The sequence below is a fragment of the Heptranchias perlo genome, chromosome 9, assembly GCF_035084215.1.
Source record: "Heptranchias perlo isolate sHepPer1 chromosome 9, sHepPer1.hap1, whole genome shotgun sequence".
In the NCBI taxonomy this organism is placed as follows: Eukaryota; Metazoa; Chordata; class Chondrichthyes; order Hexanchiformes; family Hexanchidae; genus Heptranchias; species Heptranchias perlo.
The window spans coordinates 44,092,088-44,108,627 of NC_090333.1; the positions used below are offsets into that span (position 1 = coordinate 44,092,088).

Sequence of the window (16,540 nt, forward strand, 5' to 3'; positions counted from 1 at the left end):
TTAAAGTTATAAACCTGATGCCTGGTCCTGGGTATTTTTGACCCCCCTTGATTCTGAGTGCGGAAAGTCAGGTGGGGAGAGAGGTGCAACAGCAATGACCTCTCGTCTTAATGAGGACCAAAACAAGTTGTGCAGTGGGGAAATGTGGAGTTCAGAATTTTGAGGAAAATCTTAATAATTTAACAACATGGCTTCTTCCAATCATGAATTATTAGCTCGCTCTTCTTTGTAACACATTCTGTGTTCCCCACTGAGTATCCTACATTTATAGCACAAATGTGGCCAGCAGAGTAGTTCATTTTAATCACAGGGACATTTTTAAATAAACTGATTACGCCAAATGTACAAGACATGTAGCCAGGATACACACAGTGTGCGATCAGTTGAAACAATCGACTAACCCACCCACAGGGTGTATTTAATGATTTCAGTACGTGCAGACCACAAATTCTCATATTCCCCTTGTAGAAGCATACAAGTGAAGCCAAAAAATACTATCGCTCATTATGCAAGAACAAATAAACCATACATAAAAATAGATTTACAAATTTAAGTGTAACCTAAACAAATTTTTCATTAATTTGTGACTATATTTAGGATCATAGGAGCCATCTCACAGAAATATTTAGGCTGTACGAAAAATACCATATGAAGGAAACGCGCACAAACACAATAGAACAGAGGCAACCTGGTGATAACATGATGACCGGGAGTTCAGGCTACAACCATTTGAGGGGTTCAGAATACCTATAAAATAATAAAAACTGGAGTGTCATAACCTTGACTGCACTCTTAGACATTTTTTATTCTTTGTGTTTTGTAAAAGCTTCAAATGTTCCCCTTAGTGTTTTGCCATTTAAAGCATTTATCTTCTGTTGCAGAAACCAGTTTTTGCCCCTATTGCTGCACATAATCTGAACCAACCATAGATGTTCCTGGTAATTAATTGCAAATTATTCCTCATTGCATCTCAATTATATCACAATCAAAAATCCTTCAGTGCAAATGCAGGTGTCTTTTTATAGCATTTATCATACTGGCAGTTAACCTTGAATGGCCACTGACAATGCAGAAACAGATCCAAAAATTAATGCAACATACCTATAAAGTTAACAGTATATATTACAAAGAGCAGCATCCACACACTACAAAATAGTATAATCTCATGGCACAGATGGTAAAAAAAACAGCTCGTGCTTTGCTCTTGTGGCTCATGCTGTCCTCCGAATCGCTCCGGTTACTATCTTGCATTCATTTCCAAATATGAATTATTCTGTAAAACTACAGTTGCAATATTAATAAAGAAGGCATAACCCCACAAAAAATCTTCATTTAAAACTTTGCCCCCTCATTCAAATTATATGTTGGAAGCTATTAAAAATGTTAATGTTCCAAAGGAGAATACATACGAGGATTTTTTTTGGGTTCACTAATAAGTGATTGATCTGTAAGCCATATGTATTGTAGGGGTTTCGTTAAAACACAGGATGTTCTAAAAGAGATTTATTGAACAAGATGGAATATAAAACTTACTTATACAAACTGAAAACAAACACATTTAGAAAACCTTCCTCTTACAGGCATACTTAACAGAAATCTACCAAGACGACGACGACAACAACAACAACAACAACAACAACTCGCATTTATATAGCACCTTTAACATAGTAAAACGTCCCAAGGCGCTTCACAGGAGCGTTATCAAACAAAATTTGACACCGAGCCATATAAGGAGCTATTAGGACAGGTGACCAAAAGCTTGGTCAAAGAGGTATGTTTTAAGGAGCTATAAGGAGGAGAGAGATGTAGAGATGAGAGGTTTAGGGAGGGAATTCCAGATCTTAGGGCCAAGGTAGCTGACGGTATAGCCGCCAATGGTGGAGCGATTAAAATAGGGGATGCGCAAGAGGCCAGAATTGGAGGGTTGTAGGGCTGGAGGAGGTTTCAGAGATAGGGAGGGGCAAGGCCATGGAGGGCTCTGAAAATAAGAATGAGAATTTTAAAATCAAAGTGTTGCCGGACTGGGAGCCAATATAGGTCAGTGAGCATCGGGTGATGGGTGAATGGGACTTGGTGCAAGTTAGGATACAGGCAGCAGAGTTTTGGATGAGCTCTAGTTTATGGAGGGTGGGAGGCCAGGCAGGAGAGCAATGGAATTGTTAAGTCTAGAGGTAACAAAAGCATGGATGAGGATTTCAGCAGAAGATGAGCTGAGGCAAGGACGGAGACGGGCGATGTTATGGAGGTGGAAGTAGGCGGTCTTGGTGATGGAGTGGATATGTAGCCGGAAGCTTATCTCAGGGTCAAAAAGGACACCAAGGTTGCGAATGGTCTGGTTCAGCCTCAGACAGTGGCCAGGGAGAGGGATGGAGTCAGTGGCCTGGGAATGGAGTTTGTAGCGGGTACCAAAGTCAATGGCTTCAGTCTTCCCAATATTTAGTTGGAGGAAATTTCTGCTCATCCAGTACTGGATGTCAGACAAGCAGTGTGACAAGTGAGAGACAGTGAAGTGGTTGAGGGAGGTGTTGGTGAGGTAGAGCTTGGTGTCGTCGACCTACGTGTGGAACCTGACGTGTTTTCGGATGATGTCGTTGAGGGGCAGCATGTAGATGAGAAATAGATCCTTGTGGAGCTCCAGAGGTAATGGTGTGGGAGCGGGAAGAGAGGCTATTGCAGGTGATTCTCTGGCTATGACTGAATAGATGGGAAGGGAACCAGACAAAGGCAGTCCCACCCAGCTGGACAACGGAGGAGAGGAGAATGGTGTGGTCAGCCGTGTCAAAGGCTGCAGACAGGTCGTGAAGGATGAGGAGGGACAGTTTACCATGGTTACAGTCACATAGGATGTCATTTGTGACTTTGATAAGGGCCGCTTCAGTACTGTGGAGGGATTCAAACATGGAGTTATGGGAAAGATGGACACGAATTTGGAAGGCTACAACACGTTCAAGGACTTTTGAGAGGAAATGGAGGTTGGAGATGGGGCTGTAGTTTGCAAGGACAGAGGGGTCAAGGGTGAGTTTTTTGAGGAGGGGGTAATGACTGTAGATTTGATGGGGAGGGAGACAGTACCTGAGGAGAGGGAACTGTTAACACTACCAGCTAACATGGGGGCCAAGAAGGGAAGTTGGGTGGTCAGCAGTTTGGTGGGAATAGGATTGAGGGAACAGGAGATGGGTCTCATGGACAAGATGAGCTCAGAGAGAGCATGAGGGGAGATAGGAGAGAAACTAGAGAAAGATGTGAGTTCAGGGCGAGGGCAGGGGGGAATCTTAGCGGAAGTTTGGCTTGGTAGGCTAGGGAAAGGGAGGGAAGTGGCAGAGGCAGCTGAATGGGTGTTCTCAATCTTAGTGACGAAGAAGGGGAGAGGGGTTTAAGAAGACAGTTTGTAGTGAAGAGATGCCGGGGATTATCTTTGCATTCCAGGATGACCCTGGAATAGTGAGCAGTTTTGGCAAAGGAGAGCAGGACCCGATAGTGCTTTATGTGGTCCAGACAGATCTGGGATTGAATGGTTAAACCAGTTGTCTGCCATAAACGTTCAGGTCTGCGTTCCTTGGACTTAAGGGAACGGAGATGAGGGCCGTAACAGGGGGAGCGACCAGGGTGAGAGAGAGTAATGGTTTTAATGGGGTCAAGAGCATCAAAGGTGGAGATGAATGTATGATTGAGCTACAGAAATGTTGTGGTGAATGGAGAGCCAAAGGCTAGACAGCTGGAAATCTGTAAGTGTCTTGGGGGAGAGTTTTTTCCAAGGGCAGACACAAAAGTGAGGGGGAAGGGGGATGTGGGTGGAGAGGTAAATAAGGAAGTGATCAGAGATGGCCTTATCTGTGATTGACACGATGAGAGTAGAGAGGCCACGTGAAATGGTAAGGTCGAAGGGGTGGCCGTGAATATGGATAAGGGAGTTTATATGGAGGGAGAGATTAAGAAGAGGATAGGAGGGCAGTGAACTCAGAGGAGAGAGAGCATGATGAGTTGAGATGAAGGATGAAATCACTGAGGATGAGAAGTCGCTTGGTGCAGAGGCTGAGGGAGGAAAGCAATGAAGATATCTCGGTGAGAAACTTGACTTGGTACTTGGGTGGGCGGAAGAGAACTAGGATTTTAAAGGAGAGGTGAGAGGGGTGAAACAAGGTGAATTGCTCAAAGGAGGAGAAGATGCCGAGGAGTAGGGGGACAGACCAAGGTGTGATTTGGTGATCAGGTCCACACCGCCACCCCAGCGGTCTGGACGAGACAAGTGGTGGAAAATATAGCAGGCGGGGAGGCTTCATTAAAGGGGAAGGTGTCATCACTCGTCAGCCAGGTTTCCGTCAAGGCCATGATGTGGATGCAGTCATCCACAATAAGCCTAATGGATGGCAAGGGCCTTGTTCACAAGTGAATGGACATTCTAGAGGGAGATGCGGAGAGGGGTGGATAGCTGATCCACTGGTAGAATCCACAGGGTCAGCGCTGGGAGGGGTGAGTAGGATGGGAAGGAGATTGGCAAGATTAGCCCCCAGTGGGCCGCCGGGCCAGAAAGTCGGTGAGAGAGTAGGATGGGGCAGTTGGGTTTGCTGCTCATAAGGAGGCAGCAACAAGTGCCTTGATGGGCCTTTTGGAGGATGCCAAGAGAGGCTGTGGGAAGCTGTGGGCCTATCCAAGAGGGAGTAAAGCCTGGGACAGCGGCAGGAGGGTAGGAAAGTCAAGGAGTGCTGAAGGGTTGGGATAGAGATTTTTGGGGAACGGGGTGGGGAGAAGAGTACCCAAGAGGGGAGAAATGAAAGGAGGCATGACGACAGGAGAGAGGGGCGTATGGGGGTAAAGAGAAAAGAAGAATAAAGCAGAAATAGAAGTGATGGACTTGGGTCCGGAGCGGCATACAAAATGCACACCCGAATGGACAAAGGGAAACTCAAGTTACATAGGTGTGGATACATAACAAGATTAGGATAGATATGTCCTAGTAATAAACAGGGAATAGAGTGGAGACAATAGGAGGGAGTCCAAAGTTAGTCAGAGATCCTGTGGTGTGGTAAAGTTGACATGGATAAGGTGGAGTCAGCTTGGAGCATCAACAAACTGATGTCCGGAGCAGGTGTGGAGGGCGAATGAATCCAGAAGCAATTTGAAGGAAGAATGCATTGCTGGAGGTATATCCACGGGAATGAAGAGCCAGAAGATGTGTAAAATCAATCGTGGGGCAGAAAAACGGTGGCGAAGTTAGACTAGGATAAATAGAAAAGACCCTTCTTCAAGAGCTTAGATACTGTTCTAAAAATAGTTTCTCAGTAAGAGATATGAAGTTCCTCACGAGTAGGAGTGTTTTACTCAATTGACAGATACCACCAAAAACTATTTAGCTGCAATTCACAAAAATAAAATGTGCAAAGAAACTTCAAACAATGAAGGAAAAGCACAAAAATCATGTGCTGCTGATTGGCTGACATTTGATACCTGCGGCAGTGGCTTGGGTTTAAAAAACTTACGATGCAGCCACCTATGGATTGACTAACCATGGTATGGTACAACAGCATCATTTGGGTGGGGAGGGGAGAAGAAGCTTTGTAGGGATGGAGAAATTTCACTTTTGGATTGAAGTCTCAAAACCTGAACCAGGACATGCCTAGGAATTAATTAAAATGCTCGGAAGTGCAAACAATAAATGCAGGATACCATTATTTTTAGAAATCAGCCAGCCCATAGCACAGTGATGTTTTCTTAGCTATCTTATGATAAAAATGTCAGATAAAAGCATTTTAAAGATAAGCTACCACCTATTACCTAACATTCTTAGACTGCATCTTTCATTCTGTGGGAGTGTGATAGTGAGATTTTTGATGTGCACTATAAAGCTGTCAGCATGGGTCTGCCAACGTAATTGGAACAACCTCCAAGATTATAACAGCTGCTGGTGTGAAGCCAGATTTTTATTTTTTGTGCAAAGAAATCTGGGAATACAGCCTTTTAATATCTCATCAGTTCTTCACAGATCAGTAGAAGCTGACCCACAGTCGGAGGCTTGTAAGCATATAGAATCATAGAAGTTTACAACATGGAAACAGGCCCTTCGGCCCAACATGTCCATGTCGCCCAGTTTATACCACTAAGCTAGCCCCAATTGCCTGCACTTGGCCTATATCCCTCTATACCCATCTTACCCATGTAACTGTCCAAATGCTTTTTAAAAGACAAAATTGTACCCGCCTCTACTACTGCCTCTGGCAGCTCGTTCCAGACACTCACCACCCTTTGAGTGAAAAAATTGCCCCTCTGGACCCTTTTGTATCTCTCCCCTCTCACCTTAAATCTATGCCCCCTCGTTATAGACTCCTCTACCTTTGAGTATGTGCGTACAGAGCTTGACAACCCCGCTCTACTACGATGCAAGCAAGCAGAGTAACCACAGCTTTCTGCTCCACAGATGCTGCTGGGTACAAAGCAAACTGCAGCATGAGTCTCACATTAGCCATGTGGAATCAAGCATCAGAAGATGAGACATGCATCGTAAAGTTTAATAGCTTTTGCAAAAGTCACGTAATCATTGAAACGATGAAACTAACCAAAGTTGTCACTTAAATATTCCAAAGGTTGACACAAAACCATTTTTATAGTTAGTTTATTTTCAACAAAATAGAAGGTATTTCATTGTCACTTCATTGGTTACTTAATTCTAACCTCACAAATCACAGAATATGTGACCTTTGCTCTGCTTTTCAAACTATGAATGCCGATTCCAATCCACTTCAATGTAGTGCAGTGATGTTGTAATTTTATTAACCGCTCATCCAATAAGCAGGATCCTGCTCTGGTAACTGTGAAGAGAGAACTGTTAGGGAAGAGCAGCAGGCCTTTATATTAGTATTTGATGCATCATTGGAGCAGTCAAGAGTTACTGTAGTGATAAATTATGATGTGGAATATTATGTAACTAAAGAGGTCTATAGAGAGATAAAGTTAGATAAGTAGACTGTGCTCATTTACAAGGACACGCAATTAGTCAAAACAATACTAAATCACTTAGCCTTTGGCTAAAGTCTGTCACCAATCATGATTGAAAAGGTTTCTCTGGAGAGAGCATTACACTGAATTGGCATCCAACCCACTGGGCCACAGTATGGATCCATCTGTATGGAAGTTAGGAAAGCTAATAAAATGTGCTGCATAGATATGCATTAATGAACCAGTTCACTGGATGGATGTGGACTCTGCATTGCTTCGCCTAGCTAGTAGTACTGCAGGTGTGGACAATATTCATGTCAAATTCCTAAAAATTGTTCTAGGTAGGAGGATTCTTGTGAGGACTACATGGGGCAGATTGTAGTTTTATATAATATCACAATGTATTAAGAGTTTAGGGAAACCCACATTTTCAGCCACTTTTGTAAGTTTTCAAACTTGTGCCTTGTGGCCCTCGTGAAACTAGCAGCTATGAGAGCTATGAAATCTAGGATGGGCACTCCTGCTCCAAGATCCTTGGAAGGATAAATGGAAGATTGTGCATATCTATCACAAAAGAGAAGTGAGAGTGCCCCTATCATTCATCCTTTTTGGTGTTTTCACCAATGATGTGTTGGTGGCATTGTAAGGTCAGTTTCCAGGTGTATTTCCAGGGAGGTTTGCAGCACTTCTTTTTGCAATGGATCTCTGAATTGTTGATTCATATCAGTACCCGGACACTCTGGTGAGTGCCAATTCTAACTTGGACACACTTCTTCAGGACTGCACCAAGGGGCAGTGGTCATTATGGTCTTTTGTGTCTCCTTTCAATGACACAATTCTTGGTTCAGAGCTTCGAGGCATGCAACAGAAAGTTTGTTGTTGCACTGTGTGCAAAATCCATGACCTAACTTTAAGGTGGATTTGTTACAAAAAAAGTTGCTGATTAATCTGTCATTCACCATCCTTGGGGTGGTGGGGGTGGTGGTCGGGGGTCATCTTCATGATGTCCATGTTTATTTGCTAAGCCCCATTACATGAGGACCTGATTAAGCAGTTGATGATGGGTAAGCCTGAGGCATTGGACTTGCACATTTTGCACATCTAAATGGCTGGGATATTGCAAGTTGTCTAGTTTATGTTCTTCCACCAGATTGAAGGCAGATATCCTTCGTACAGCTAATGAGGCAGTTCTGAGGCGTGGGATTATAGCTGCTGGATATGAAAATAGTTCCTTATATATCTAGGGTTTGGGTTGCAGAGAGGCAAGCAGTCACTGCTGAAACTCTAGCCCTCCACCTGCTGAAACCATCTATCAATTCAATAAAGGGAAATACTGTAGCACTGATTCTCCAACCCATGTTGCTTCATGAGCACAGCTTCCTGCTGGGATTGTGGGATCCTGTGGTGTCTTCCTAAGATGTCATCAGGTGGATGTTGGCACTTTACTCACATTTTATAGAGAGTTTTGTTGCTTCCCATGTCACTTGTGAGGAGTCCTGGTACCTGCTGTCTGCTCAGTTCAGGCTAAAGGCAAGCATTTGTCAGTTGGCTAATAATGACTATCCTCAGAGGAAGAGGGATAAGCATAGTCTCTTTGGGGTTAGCTCCAAAGTGATAAGTCCGGTGATGGGAAATTTATTAATTTGATACCTGAACCAAACAGATCTGCTGTACTAAAAGAAAGAAAGAACTTGAATATATATAGTACCTTTCACGACCTCAGGATATCCACGCCCAGGTCCTCATGTAATGGGGCTTGGGATGTATCCAAGTTTGCTGACAATACAAAGCTAGGTGGGAAAGTAAGCTTTGAGGAGGACACAAAGAGTCTGCAAAGGGATATAGACAGATTAAGTGAGTAGGCAAGGAGATGGCAGATGGAGTATAATGTGGGGAGATGTGAGGTTATTCACTTTGGTAGGAAAAATAGAAAAACAGAATATTTTTTAAATGGTGAGAAACTATTAAATGTTGGTGTCCAGAGAGACTTGGGTGTCCTCGTACAAGAAACACAAAAAGTTGGTATGCAGGTACAGCAAGCAATTAGGAAAACAAATGGCATAGAATCATAGAAGTTTACAACATGGAAACAGGCCCTTCGGCCCAACATGTCCATGTCGCCCAGTTTATACCACTAAGCTAGTCCCAGTTGCCTGCACTTGGCCCATATCCCTCTATACCCATCTTACCCATGTAACTATCCAAATGCTTTTTAAAAGACAAAATTGTACCCGCCTCTACTACTGCCTCTGGCAGCTCGTTCCAGACACTCACCACCCTTTGAGTGAAAAAATTGCCCCTCTGGACCCTTTTGTATCTCTCCCCTCTCACCTTAAATCTATGCCCCCTCGTTATAGACTCCCCTACCTTTGGGAAAAGATTTTGACTATCTACCTTATCGATGCCCCTCATTATTTTATAGACTTCTATAAGATCACCCCTAAACCTCCTACTCTCCAGGGAAAAAAGTCTCCGTCTATCCAACCTCTCCCAATAAGTCAAACCATCAAGTCCCGGTAGCATCCTAGTAAATCTTTTTTGCACTCTTTCTAGTTTAATAATATCCTTTCTATAATAGGGTGACCAGAACTGTACACAGTATTCCAAGTGTGGCCTAACTAATGTCTTGTACAACTTCAACAAGACATCCCAACTCCTGTATTCAATGTTCTGACCAATGAAACCAAGCATGCTGAATGCCTTCTTCACCACCCTATCTACCTGTGACTCCACTTTCAAGGAGCTATGAAACTGTACTCCCAGATCTCTTTGTTCTATAACTCTCCCCAACGCCCTACCATTAACGGAGTAGGTCCTGGCCCGATTGGATCTACCAAAATGCATCACCTCACATTTATCTAAATTAAACTCCATCTGCCATTCATCGGCCCACTGGCCCAATTTATCAAGATCCCGTTGCAATCCTAGATAACCTTCTTCACTGTCCACAATGCCACCAATCTTGGTGTCATCTGCAAACTTACTAACCATGCCTCCTAAATTCTCATCCAAATCATTAATATAAATAACAAATAACAGCGGACCCAGCACCGATCCCTGAGGCACACCGCTGGTCACAGGCCTCCAGTTTGAAAAACAACCCTCTCCAACCACCCTCTGTCTTCTGCCGTCAATCCAATTTTTTATCCAATTGGCTACCTCACCTTGGATCCCGTGAGATCTAACATGTTGGCCTTTATTGCAAGGGGGTTGGAGTACAAGAGTAAGGAAGTCTTACTACAGTTGTACAGAGCTTTAGTGAGACCTCACCGGGAGTTCTGCGTACAGTTTTGGTCTCCTTATCTAAGAAAGGATATACTTGCCTTGGAGGCGGTGCAACGAAGGTTCACTAGATTAATTCCTGGGATGAGAGGTTGAGTAGAATGGGCCTATATTCTCTGGAATTTAGAAGAATGAGAGGTGATCTCATTGAAACATATAAGATTATGAGGGGACTTGACGGGGTAGATGCTGAGAGATTGTTTCCCCTGGCTAGAGAGTCTAGAACTAGGGGGCATAGTCGCAGAATAAGGGGTCGGCCATTCAGACTGAGATGAGGAGGAATTTCTTCACACAGAGGGTTGTGAATCTTTGGAATTCTCTGCTCCAGAGGGCTGTGGATGCTCAGTCATTGAATATGTTCAAGGCTGAGATGGATAGATTTTTGAAATTTAGGGGAATCAAGGGACATGGGGATCAGGTGGGAAAGTGGAATTGAGGTTGAAGATCAGCCATGATCTTATTGAATGGTGGAGCAGGCTCAAGGGGCCGTATGGCCTACTCCTGCTCCTATTTCTTTTGTTCTTATCCCAAAGTGCTTCACAGCAAATTAAATACTTTTAAAGTGTCACTGTTGTAATGTAGGGAAACGTGGCTTCCAATTTGCACACACCGCATCTGACAAACAGAATGAGATAAATGACCAGATAATCTGATTTAGTGATGTTGGTTGAGGGATAAATATTGAACAAGACAACAGGAAAGCTCCCATTCATCCCTTTCTTCATGGGCATTCGGAAGCAGGAGAATAGGATTTTGGAGTTTGCACAGATTGGAGGTTGCCCCAAATTCTGTTATAGACTGTATCCACGTTGCCCTGCAGATTCCTTCTCACAACGCAACTACCTACATGAATCGCGACAGGTTCCACTCCATTAATCTCTTAACTGGTGTGTGATGACCAAGATTGCATCCACCAGATCTGTGCCCACTTTCCTGGTATGTTGCTTTTATACTACATCAATTGTTCATCTCCCTCCCCCCCCAACACTGTCACTGCATAGCAAGTTGTTATGCTTGGAGACGAGGGCTTATCACTTCTCAGGAACTCACGCTCAGCTGTGGAACTCCACTACAGTCAGATCATGGGCTCAACTAGCGTCCCCATCAAACACACTATTGGAGTCCTCAAACAACGATTCAAGTACCTGGACAGGGCTGGTGGCTTCTTGCAATACAGTCCAAAAAGGTGTCCTGTATAATTGTATTGTGCTGTATATTACATAACTTTACTCTGCTACATGAAGTCACCATTGGAAGAGGACCTTCAGCATGATGAGGGAGAGGACACTCTATGTCACCAGTGTCCCTATTGTGCGCCAGCTTGTGCAACAAGTGTGTGACTTTAACTTGCATTATGTTTGATCTTGTAAACCTCAGGCCTCTGCCAGAACTCTCGCCCCCCAGACATCTTTCTGCAGCTCCACAGTGTTTCTTCCCTGGTTTGGCCACAGAAAAATCCATCTCCCCTTTAAGCTACTACAGCTCCATTAGAACCTCCTATTTGGCAAGCTGCTTATGGGGAGCACATTTTGTGTTGGCAGCTCACCTCAACCATGAAAATTAGGCACGTTTTAGAAATTGGGATGGATCCCTGTGGCAGCCATTGTTCTTGCCCTATTCATCTCCCATTGGTTCCTGCTGGGAGACCAAAATCAACGCCATGGAAAGTAAAGCAGAATGCATGGTAGGCCAATTTGTGCATAATCTGTGAAAACAATGAATTTGATCAGCCTAACGACACTTCGTTGGTACTTCCATATATTCTTTAATAAGAACACCATTTAACATTTTTACTGTTTATTTTAATTTTCATATTAACAAAACAGGATATTTCTAAATCTAAGTCTGTTTGCAAGATAAATGTATTAATCCCACAATATCAATAACATTGATCTCCTTATCCCTGGTTTTCCAATCTTCTTTCTGCAGCTTTTCATTTAGCTTGCGAGCCATCTGACCTGATCCAAAGAGAAATTTGCCTCACTAGCCAGTAATCAATCTCTTGGTTTTCCAGGCAAATCAGTGACCAACCTTGCAACTTTAGGATTGTTTCTTATGTTTTCAGTAATCCTAGATTTTAAACAATTCTGTGGCCTTTTAGCTATTTCACCTTGCAGACTGGTATAACATGGATGTTTTTTCCACAAATGCTATACCAGCACAAATTTAGCTAGGTTTGCTCTTCTAAAAACCTTTTATGTCTCTTGACATGTGTGATAAATAATGAATGAGGAAGTATATGGTACTGTGAATCTAGAACAGTTGAATGTCTCAAAGCACAAGGAATAAAAAAATGTGCTGAATTTGCATGTCAGTTTTCATTGAACCAATTCTTGGAACTTGAAAACCCTTTGCTCAAATGGCAATTTTTTCTAATAGGAATCTTTGGTGTTTATGTATTTCTGCATCGTATATAATGTAGCTGCTGGCTCAGTAAGTAACTGAGCAATACCGATCAGGAAACCTTCGATCCCTGGTCTCAGCTGAGGTGACGAGAGGGGTACTACAATTAGCCTCAGTATCCCTCAGTCATGGAGGGCAAAGTCAGCCAGAGTTCCTGCTCCTGATTGCCGTCTAGTGACTCCACAGTCAGATACCTTGCTAACACTCTCAGTCAAGGATCACGGATGGATAATGGAATTGTAGGTGCAGGCAACTGCGGAACTGTACCCCAGCAAGGAGTAGGGAGGTGAATGCAAATTGGTGAGAGAAACAAAATACACACATACTGTATTAATACATGTTTAACTTTTGAATTCAATAGAATAAATTATGTTTTCTTAACACCATGCAGTTTATTAATATCAAGGTCCTACTTAATAGGCTGTAATATTCTACTGAGTATAAGAAATGCTTAAGTACAAACTGTTATTAAAATTATTGACTGGTGTCATTCTCTTCTGTTAACAGTAGTGTCCCAATGCTCCGCATGTTTCACAGAGATTCCAATTTGACGTGTTTACAGAAGGTAGGTTTATGAGAAACATATAGTAGTGTTATCCTGTTGTATGTGCAAGCTTGTATTCATATGGTGCAAATGGAGACAACGCAGTATCTGAAATTTAAAAGTATCACAGGTGATTGGTCAAAGAGGTAGGTTTACCAGACTTCCGTGTTTATGTCTGTAAGTAAGTCTGTATTATGGCACAGTGTTTAGTAACTGTTACTTCTACTATTCAGATGTTTCTGTTTCATATTCATTTTTACTGTTCCTTGTCATAGTCGCACACCTTCACATAATGTTCTTCAGAAAGGCCACAGAGACCCCCATTGCTTCCAACAGCTGTGCCTCTCTCAAGGCTTTATTTACAGGTGGCACATTTCCATGCAGGGTGAGAAGGGTGGGGTATTAGCTTCCCCCCAAGTCTGGAAAGATTCACCTAGACACACTAAAAACATATAAAACCAGGCAGATGTGGACTGAACCAATTCATGTGAGTAAGTACTGGGAGTAGAACCCACCGCTGTAAAGTCAGTCTTAGCAAATTTATTAGTCATTTGTTAAACTGGGATTTATTCTAGTTAGAAAGTTTTTTTTTATTCGTTCACGGGATGTGGGCGTCGCTGGCAAGGCCGGCATTTATTGCCCATCCCTAATTGCCCTCGAGAAGGTGGTGGTGAGCCGCCGTCTTGAACCGCTGCAGTCCGTGTGGTGACGGTTCTCCCACAGTGCTGTTAGGAAGGGAGTTCCAGGATTTTGACCCAGCGACAATGAAGGAACGGCGATATATTTCCAAGTCGGGATGGTGTGTGACTTGGAGGGGAATGTGCAGGTGGTGGTGTTCCCATGCGCCTGCTGCTCTTGTCCTTCTAGGTGGTAGAGGTCGCGGGTTTGGGAGGTGCTGTCGAAGAAGCCTTGGCGAGTTGCTGCAGTGCATCCTGTGGATGGTACAAATGGTAATTGGTTAGCAGATAAAAATGTAATAAACCCATAGCTGCAAAGATTACTCAGACATATGATAACATTCGCATTGAACGTTAATGTTAGAAACTTTGTTAAATAAATTTAGCAATACATTATAATCATTCTATGAATTCAAAAGTAGAATAACAAAATTTTATGCTCACAATAATGCCACATCAGGCTTTTTCACTTACAACAAATATCTAAGAAAGAACTTGCATTTATATAGTGCCTTTCACAACTTCTGCATGTCCCAAAGTGCTTCACAGCCGATGAAGTACCTTTTATTCTGAAGTATAGTCACTGTGGTAAGGTAGGAAAATGTGGCACCCAATTTGCACACAGGAAGGTCCCACAAACAGCAGTGAGATTAATGACCAGATAATCTTGAAATAAAAACAGAAAATGCTGGAAAAGACTCAGCAGGTCAGGCAGCATATGTTGAGAGAGAAACAGAGTTAATGTTTCAGGTTGATGACTTTTTATCTGAAGTTCATCTAACATAGAAGAAACATCTCAAAGTGCTTTACAGGGTGGGGAGAAGGAAAAGATGCTGAGCCATGGTTTGAGAGATTAGGAGAGGTGACTGAAAGCTTGGTTGATGATATGTGTTTTAAGAAGGCTTTTAAAGGCAATGAGAGAAGAGAATGGAAGCACAGGGTTTAGGAGGGGAAATCCAGAGAGTAGGGTCGAATTAGTTGTAAGCTTCTCCACCAATGCTGGGGTGAAGGGAGAAGTGTTGCACACAAGGCCAGAGTCAGAGGACTGAAAGGTGCTGGAGGCTATGGGAAATTGCAGAAGTAGAGTAGGGAGGGAGTGAAGATGAGGACAAGGATTTTATGTTCAACGTGTTGGGGAAAAGGCAGTCAGTGTAGAACAGTGAGGATGGGAGTGATTGGTAAATAGGAACATAGGAACAGGAGTAGGCCATTCAACTCCTCGTACCTGTTCCACCATTCAATTAGATCATGGCTTATCTGTATATTAACTCCATTTATCCACCTTGGTTCCATATCCCTTAATACCCTTACCTAACAAAAATCTATCAATCTCAGTTTTGAAATTTTCAATTGATTTAGCCTCATCAGCTTTTTGGGGGACAGAGTTCCAGATTTTCACTACCCTTTGTGTGAAGAAGTGTTTCTTGACATCACCCCTGACTGGCCTAGCTCTAATTTCAAGGCTATCCCCCCTTGTTCTGAACTCCTCCCACCAGAGGAAATAGTTTATCTCTATCTACCCTATCAACAGCAGCAACAACAACAACTTGCATTTATATAGCGCCTTTAACATAGTAAAACGTCCCAAGGCGCTTCATAGGAGCGTTATCAAATAAAATTTGACACCAAGCCACATAAGGAGGTATTAGGACAAGAGGTAGGTTTTAAGGAGCGTCTTAAACGAGGAGAGAGAGGTGGAGAGATTTAGGGAGGGAATTCCAGAGCTTAGGGCCGCCAGTGGTGAAGCATTTAAAATCGGGGATGTGCAAGAGGCAAGAATTGGAGGAGCGCAGAGATCTTAGAGGGTTGTAGGGCTGGAGGAGGTTACAGAGATAGGGAGGAGCAAGACCTTGGAGGGATTTGAAAACAAGTATCATATTCCTTAATCATCTTAAACACATCAATTAGATCACCCCTTAATCTTCTGTACTCGAGGGAATACAAGCCTAGTCTATGCAACCTTTCCTCATAATTTAACCCCTTTAGCCCCGGTATCATTCAGGTGAATCTGCACACACCCCCTCCAAGGCCAATATATCCCTCCTGTGGTGTGGTGCCCAGAACGGAATGAAGTACTCCAGATGCGGTCTAACCAGAGCTTTATACAACAGTAGCATAACTTCCACCCCTTTTGTATTCCAGGCCCTTTAAGATTAATGGAAATGGAAGGAGTTAATTGTAATCCAATGTGTAGTAGAGTTGTAATCATACATGCTGACAATCCGTCTTTTGGGGACTGGGTCCACGTATTATCATTTGCTGACAAAAATCAATGCAGAGCTGGCCATTCTCCTCTCTATGCCTTGCAGACATTTTACTACATTAAAGGTGCTATATAAATGCAAGTTGTTGTTGTTGTTGCATCACTCCTACAAATAATGGAAATAGTTCCAGCCCCTCCATACTGTAGGTAGAACTTCATATGAGGACAGAAGTTCCCACCTACAGCACGCAGTGACTAGAATTGCTTCTAGCTACAGGACTCTGATAGGAGCAGCTCTGGGGTGGGGGAGGGAGCATGGAGATCAATGAAGAAGGGAGAGAAGGGCAGTAATGCTTTGGGGCAAAGAGGGGAAAGTTGGGAGTGGTGCTTTGGGTCAGAGAATGGAGAGTACCAATATTACAGGACCAGGTAGGGTGGGTGCTGACAGTAACTGAGGGGGGAGAATGAACTTGGAGATGGGTTGGAGTGGCAACTTGAACT

General features: G+C 43.2%; 1 protein-coding gene across 2 annotated transcripts in view; it reads left to right on the top strand.

The window, feature by feature from the left end:
- The window catches only part of mysm1 (Myb-like, SWIRM and MPN domains 1), an 80,144-nt gene that overhangs the window by 56,978 nt on the left and 6,626 nt on the right, over positions 1-16,540 (top strand). For both annotated transcript variants that reach the window (XM_067990293.1, XM_067990295.1), the window contains one exon: positions 13,123-13,180. In XM_067990293.1, the coding sequence (XP_067846394.1) occupies positions 13,123-13,180 (58 nt within the window). The remainder of the gene's footprint in view (positions 1-13,122; positions 13,181-16,540) is intronic.